The sequence below is a fragment of the Oncorhynchus clarkii genome, chromosome 13 (assembly GCF_045791955.1).
Source record: "Oncorhynchus clarkii lewisi isolate Uvic-CL-2024 chromosome 13, UVic_Ocla_1.0, whole genome shotgun sequence".
Lineage (NCBI taxonomy): Eukaryota > Metazoa > Chordata > Actinopteri > Salmoniformes > Salmonidae > Oncorhynchus > Oncorhynchus clarkii.
The window spans coordinates 27,608,889-27,617,081 of record NC_092159.1 but is presented as its reverse complement, the minus strand read 5'-3'; the positions used below and the strand labels follow the sequence as shown (position 1 = coordinate 27,617,081).

The following is an 8,193-nucleotide window of genomic DNA, read 5'->3' as shown; positions in this document are numbered from 1 at the left end:
CTCTCTTTCTCTCAGAGGACCTGAGCCCTAGGACCATGCCTCAGGCCTACCTGGCATGATGACTCCTTGCTGTCCCCAGTCCACCTGGCTGTGCTGCTGCTCCAGTTTCAACTGTTCTGCCTGCAGTTATTCTATTTAGCTACACTTTGTAGTATATTTTTTCACTATAATAAATGTTTCTGATGCCACATCGCCCATTTTCAAAGGGAGTCGTTGGTTTTTAGAGGCAGTCGCTTTTTAGCTTTTTGTCTGAAATTATTTTCTCAACTGCGATACCAACTCCAGTCAGCAGATGGCGGTGTGCGTCTTTCAGGTGATTCTGCCACTGTGACGTATAATCTAGTGGACGGGATGCTTCTTCAATATCAACAGCTAGTCAGCCACCGTGGTTCACTAACTTTACGGAAAAAGGTTTATTCAATAAATCTAGCAACTCCTCCCATACTGGGAAAATACAGAAATACACACTCAGAGCCTCCTGACTGGGCCCTGTTTACACCTCCAAGGTGCCCCCCTCACACACACACTCAGAGCCTATGAGGCTTTTCGAACTACTACACTTTGCGTGTTTCGCTCACCTCTTTTTTAAAAAACGAGGTTTGAGATGTGGTATCCACTCGGCTCGCTGCCTCTCAGATCAAAGGTGGGTCCATCTGCTCCATTCCCAAAGTGTGGTCTCCCTGAGATCCCAAGTTAGAGGGATCCCTGGTGCACCATTTACCCAGGTCGTCAGGAGTGGTCACCAAGTGAAGATAACCACATTTGGGGATGGTTAATTTCTTCCATATCAACAAAATTCACACAAGTCAGAGCTATTCTTAAACTAAATCTTTATTCACTTAATAAGAGAGCAGGTTAATACAACGTACACATACAAAGTTAATCAATTGAGTGCTCTACGATAGTGATGGCTGGTTGTTGAATCACCCCCAGATGATTCATTGAGAGCCCCGATACAAAAGTACAAAGGTCTGTTACAGCCAAGATACACCCCTTTCAACCTACATGACCAACAACAGATGTATAGAACGGGTCAGAAGGTTATGATTTGTCTGAAAGACACTTCTAATACTACTACTGTAACACCTTAAGAGAATGCTCACCACCAACAGAAAACAACTTCCGTTTCACATTATAATCAACTACAATGCTTCACCTTCTACAATATAAACATGGTGTCTACTGGCTGTCATCAATTAAAAAGCAGAAAGAAAAACTTTTTTCCCTCACTACCTTCTAGAACTCTCGTCTTCCTAAAACTCACTAGCTTCTAGAACTCTCGTCCCCTTGGAACGAGCCCAAACAAAACTCATCTCCAATACGGAAAAACGTGCAGTCAAAATAATCCATGGTAATTCATGGTAAAGCACTAGATAAACTCAAAACACAAATATTTTTGACTGCCCACCCTTGAGACGATCAGCAACCAAGTTGTCCTTGTCACGGACATGTCTGATTTCAAGAGGAAACTCCTGCGATATCCGTATTAACTTTCCACCTCACTGCGGAGCTTCTCTCTCTTTTCAGGGTTCACTACATAGGCATGTTGTTGGATCGGGGCCCAGTCCCCAATGTCATGCTCTAGTACATTTGGGTTGACACATCTGAGAATGAACCCTGATATTATAAAAGCAGGGTAACAATGTCAATATAATTGTACCCAAAAATGTCAAGTTGGTTGCATGAATAACTATGATTACTAAATGTTACATAATTGTAAATATGAAATATCAAAAGCAAATGTACACCCCTTTGTTAATATGTATCGGCAATAATTAACTTGATGGTGAGGCATGGAATAATAAAACATATATTTTGTCAGGCTGAATGTTTGAAATATGAGGTGATTTGAGTCAGGCTTCTTCAGTAGTGGAATAAAGACCATTAGCACTTGAATGTTGTCAAATACTGGAGTGATGTCAGATTGTTAATAACATTGATTATAGACCAATTTATTATACTGCGTCCATGTGTTTATGCTGCAAGTATGTTGAAATTAAGTTGTTTTCATTGAAAAATATATATTTTATATATATTTTCAACTTTCATGCCAGGCATAGTCTTCTTTTCAATTACATTTTGCTAGGTGGGTTATCCCCAATGTCAAAACAGTTTTAACGTGTCCAGATCAATAACCAATATGCAGAAACAGTTTGTGATAAATTGAAAAGCTAAACATAAAATTTGCTATATACACAAACATCTGTCACAATAATCATATTATTATAAACGGCACCAAAAACGCTGTTGTTTTGACAAATAGCAATAAATCACTGATATCAACTGGGGGGGAAGGGTGGGGGGGAAATCAGGTTGTTCGTGCTGTTGAATCTAACACAACTAAACAAAACACATGGAAATGGGAGATATCTTTTACCTCACTGGTTAGAGGACAACCTGCAGAAGACACTCAGCTACATTTTGGAGTGATGCATTTAAATGTAGGGGTCACTAAACAAAGGAACACAACACTTATTTTTGTCATAAATCCTCAATATCATGTTGAAATCAAGTGTGCAACAGGAGGGAGATGAGGTTACACGTCCTGTTAAACCTGACTGACCAAAAACCACACAGAATCTGGGAATAATGTGTACATCCCTGGTTAGAGGACAATTTGTAGAAAACAGCTAGCTACATTTTGAAGTGTTGCATTTTGATTTAAGTTGGTGGCCAATGTGGTGTGTGTAACACAACCCTTTTTTTGTTAGTAACTTTTTGTTAAATCACATAAATAATACTCTTTCAATTCAGAGGCTGGATTTTCCCCCTGATGCTAATATCCATATCATGTTGAAATCAATAGAACAGGGGACAAAAACGTTTAGGGTTCTACATTGTGACATCATTAAAATACTCCTACTACAATGTTAAAACATTCTACATTGTGATATCATTAAAACACTCCTACTACAATGTTAAAACATTCTACATTGTGACATTCATTAAAATACTCCTTCTACAATGTTAAAACATTCTACACTGTGATATCATTAAAATACTCCTGCTACAATGTTAAAACATTCTACATTGTGACATTATTTAATTGATATCATGAAATAACTCCTTCATGTATGTATTTTCTGATGTTTGATCAGTGATCTTTTATCAGAGTATCTCTTGTCACATTGATCACAGCAATGAGGTTTCTCTCCTGTGTGTGTTCTCTGGTGTACAATAAGATGGTTAGATGTAGTAAAACTCTTTCCACATTCATCACAGCTAAAAGGTTTATTTCCTGTGTGTGTTCGCTGGTGTGATACCAGGTTGCCTGACTGAGTAAACCTCTTCCCACATTGATCACAGCTATAAGGTTTCTCTCCTGTGTGTCTTCTCTGGTGTGATACCAGGTTGCCTGACTGAGTAAAACTCTTCCCACATTGATTACAGCTATAAGGTTTCTCTACTGTGTGTGTTCTCTGGTGTGCTTTTAATTGTCCCGAGCGAACAAAACTCTTTCCACAGTCAGAGCAGCTAAAAGGTCTCTCTCCTGTATGGATTTTCTGGTGAATTTTAATGTCTGCTGAGGAGGCGAATCTCTTCCCGCATTGCGCACAGATATAAGATTTCTCTCCTGTGTGTGTTCTCTGGTGTAATATCAGGCTGAATGACTGAGTAAAACTCTTCCCACATTGAATACAGCTATAAGGTTTCTCTCCTGTGTGTGTTCTCTGATGTAATATCAGGCTGGATGACTGAGTAAAACTCTTCCCACATTGAATACAGTTATAAGGTTTCTCTCCTGTGTGCGTTCTCTGGTGTTTAGTCAGCCCGCTAGAAGTAACATATCTCCTCCCACATTGATCACAACCATAAGGTTTCTCTCCTGTGTGTGTTCTCTGGTGTGATTTTAAACATCCTGAAGAAACAAAACACTTTCCACAGTCAGAGCAGCAGTGAGTTCTCTTCCCTGTGGGTCTCTGCAGGTGTTTCTTGGGGTGTTTTGATCTGGAGAGACTCTTCTCTGCCTTGTCAGCGTCATGAGGTTGTTGTGGCTCCCCAGAGGATCCATGATAGTCACGTCTCTCTCCTGTGTGAGCAACAAAGTCAGACAAACGGTTGAAGGCCCACAACAGCGGAAATCCACTGTAAAAGGTGATGCCAACAGCGTAGCCATGATGTTGTACAACAATTGACGTCTAAAGAATGTTAAAATTATTTGACAATTAAGACTTAAGACAGAAAGAATAGTCATATTTTGTCTTGTTTTCACATTAGTAGTAACATCGATGATTGTAGGCTAGAAATAAGTTATTCATGTTGTTGAAACTCTAAGCAGTGTGGCAGAAGACTTTTGGTCTCCAATACAGGCCCCTTTCTGTGTTGCTAAAATTGCGGCAATTGGTTGTAGGCAATTGGTTTCTACAATTTGGTTGTAGAAACTCCTCCATGCTAATGAAGAAACCACTATTTACCAATATCGATTTTAGTTGTATTCTGAATATTACAGCGCAATTTGTGTCTATATATGGAAAAATACACGTAAAATATTGGTTGGCCAAGATTTATTTCAGTTGGGGACAGCACTAGAACATAATTTTGGGGCTCTCGAGTGGTGCAACGGTCTAAGGCACTGCATTTCAGTGCTTGAGACGTCACTACAGACCCTGGGTTGAATCCAGGCTGTATCCCAACCGGCAGTGATTGGGAGTCCGATAGGGAGGCGCACAATTGGCCCGGCATCGTCCGGTTTTGGCCGGTGTAGGCCATCATCAATACAGGTAACAAGTGGAGGACAGAGGAGCCTTTTAAAGAAGAAGTTACAGGTCTGTGAGAGCCAAAAATCTTGCTTGTTTGTAGGTGACCAAATACTTATTTTCCACCATAATTTGCAAATAAATTCATTAAAAATCCTACAATGTGATTTTCTGGATTTTTTTTCGCATTTTGTTTGTCATAGTTGAAGTGTACCTATGATGAAAATTACAGGCCTCATCTTTTTAAGTGGGAGAACTTGCACAATTGGTGGCTAACTAAATACTTTTTGCCCCACTGTATTTGTAATGTGGTGCTTCTTGTTCACGGAGTGTAATTCATGCTAATGTAATTTTTTTAAGCTGTTAAGAATTTCTTCTAGTTAAATAAAGGTCTAAAAAAAATGTTTTTAATAAATAGTGTTTTATGATAAAGCATTTTCTACAAATCCGTCAAGGCACCAACTTTGAGAAGGTTCTAAAACAAAGGTTTCAAACCAATTCATGAATGTAATGGAATCAAGGTATGTTTCACCTTTAATGTAATTGAATCTAGGTATGTTTCACCTTTAATGTAATTGAATCTAGGTATGTTTCACCTTTAATGTAATTGAATCTAGGTATGTTTCGCCTTTAATGTAAGGGCATGAAAAAAGAACTGGCTGAATATTATACAATGACTTATCAATAGATCTAACAATTTCGCCTCCACCGGAAATCTACATTGGCAATTCTAGAATATACTACATAGCCTAGAAACCTGGTTAAACTATCATTATGACATCATGGACGAATTCTAGAATATACTATATATCCTAGAAAATTGGTTAAACTATCATTATGACCTCATTGATGAATTCTAGAAAATACTATATAGCCTAGAAACCTGGTTAAACTATAATTATGACATCATGGATGGCCAGTCCTTGTATTCATAGTGTAGTGAATTCAGGGGGTAGCCCTGAGCTGAACTCAAACCTGGGTCCACCGACTGTCAAGCCAACACTTTATAACTGTTACACCAAGATGTCTGAACTTCTTGATGAGGTGGCTAGGTTTTGGGTTAAGGTTGCTACAATAGATTTCTCTATGAATTTGAGAGTGGTTACATTTCTCCAGCCCCCATCCCCCAGCTGTTTACCCAAAACCAAGTCTCTGGGCAGCCATTTTGTTATTTTTTAAATCCTAGGTTGTCACTTTAAAAAAGCCATACAACAATCAATCTGCAGTTCAAACAATAACAAAGCTGTAATTCAAATGTAATTCCACCACTGTTTTGCTAATAAGATGATGGATGGGGCTGGAGAAATGTAACTACTCTCAAATTCATAGACAGACCTATGGATGACCATCCATGACATCAACATTATAGTTTTAACCATGTTTTGATGCAATGTCTATTTACATTATTTCTAAACATTGGAGTAAAAAAGCGTATTTGGGGTTGAACTAAGCTCATGGGTTATATTCTTCAAGAATCAATGGCTATAAATAAACACAATTAAAAAGTCTAAATATGGATGTAGCTATTGTATATTTCCCCTTTAACACCACACATCAGTTCAACAACTGCAGAGTTTGTGCCTGTTTTTAAGACAGTACTTACTAGTGTTAATCAGGGCACATTCATCGTTAGAACCATTCGATGCCTTAAGATGCCTTTGGGAAATCGGGCCCAGATATCCTCCTATTTCCTCCTCTTCTTCCTCCTTTTTCGATGTAATAGTAATCTCCTCCTCCTCCTCTTTCACTCCAAAAACTGCATCCTCTTCTTTTACTGTAACATCCTCCTCTTCTTTTACTGTAACATCCTCCTCTTTCTCTTCTTCTTTTACTGTAACATCCTCCTCTGTCTCCTCTTCTTTTACTGTAACATCCTCCTCCTCTTTCACTCTGAACGAGTCTTCCTCTTCTTTCACTGTAATGTCTTCCTCTTCTTTCACTGAAACGTCTTTCTCTTCTTTCACTGAAACGTCTTTCTCTTCTTTCACTGAAACGTCTTTCTCTTCTTCTTTCACGGTAACTACCTCATCCTCTACTTGTTTTTGTATTGTTACAGCCTCCTCTACTTTGACGAGAGATTCTTTCTCCGTCCAGCAGACCCCCTCTTCTTTAGCAGGAGGAGAGTTGCTTAGTGAGCTCATGGTCGGAGATGTTAGCTAGCTAGGGTAATGCTAACTTAACCAGCCCGCTAGCTGACTAATAACAACAACACAGTAAATATGTAATTAAATCGGATAACTAACTAGACGACAAAGGTGAGTTTAAAACACAGTGGCTAATATACACGAAAGCGTCTATAGAGCTTTATTGGTTCGTCTATTTTGTCTAGCAAGCTACCGAGGTGGCTGACGAACTGTTGCTGCTGTTGAAAGAAGCGTTCCGTCCACTAGATAATACGTCACACCATCAGTACCGTAAATCCTCACACCGCCATCTGTTGACTGGAGTGGGTAACGCAGTTGAGTAAAATGAATATTTTATCTTTAATAACAAGTTAAAGTGTAGGAAGCATTCGTTTTTACTCACCAGTGTAACAATACAGTGTGGTTAAGAATTAGTACGCTAGTTGTAGTCACGGAATGGTTACCTATAAGTACAAACAGTTATGTTTTTGCATTATTACATATGTATTAACTTATTTCCGGATATCATCTAAACTACCAACAATGCAGTATTTCTCAAGGTCATATGGATGATCAACTCTGTGCTACCGTGTTTGTATGCCAGTGTAACGGTGTAATGAAGTTACATTTTAAAAATAGATGTACCATTTATTTAACTAGGCACGTCAGTTAAGAATAAATTATTATTGACATTGACGGCCTACCCCTGCCAAACCCTAACCCAGACGATGTTGGGCCAATTGTGCGCTGCCCTATGCGACTCCAAATCACGGCTTGTTATGATACAGCCTGGATTTGAACCAGGTTCTGTAATGGCGCCTCTAGCACTGAGATGCACTGACGTTAGACCATTGCTCGTGTGTTTACATTACACTCAGTGATAAAGGTATGGGATTCTGGGTAAACCACGGCAGATTTTTTGAGAATTTGAAAATTTAGTTGTCCTGGAATAGAAATGTAGAATTGACATTACATCTTAAAATCCAAGTTTCAAATAATACATTAGCAATTTATGTTTTAGTAACTACTGTTGTTGGTTTGGCGTCAAATAAGCCACTCCTTATATGTTATTTGCTGAATCTCAGTTTTCCATGTGGATTTAATGCTGAAAATGCATCTTCTTTAGGAGTGCTATTGTTATCCTGTTGACTACTGATCATTCATTCACACTATGTGTCCCGTGAATGCAGGTAATTTATGACAAATGTATAAAGTATATGTTTTATAAACTCGTGAACACCAGCCGGTTTATTATCCCGGTTTTGTTAGTTTAGGTGTATTATACTTCTTCACCACCAGATGGGGACATTTAGTATTTTTTTCCAGGTTAATTTGATATATTTTGATACTAAAATGGATGACAGTTTATTCTG

General features: G+C 38.6%; 1 protein-coding gene across 1 annotated transcript; it reads right to left on the bottom strand.

Annotated features, from left to right (window-relative positions):
- Positions 1–3,068: 3,068 nt before the first annotated feature.
- Positions 3,069–6,845, bottom strand: LOC139424756 (zinc finger protein 180-like). Its single transcript, XM_071176873.1, has 2 exons — positions 6,301–6,845; positions 3,069–4,030 (listed from the first exon to the last, which is right to left on the bottom strand). Exons 1-2 carry the CDS (start codon positions 6,836–6,838, stop codon positions 3,069–3,071), a joined length of 1,500 nt encoding a protein of 499 aa, XP_071032974.1. The 5' UTR covers positions 6,839–6,845.
- Positions 6,846–8,193: the final 1,348 nt, after the last annotated feature.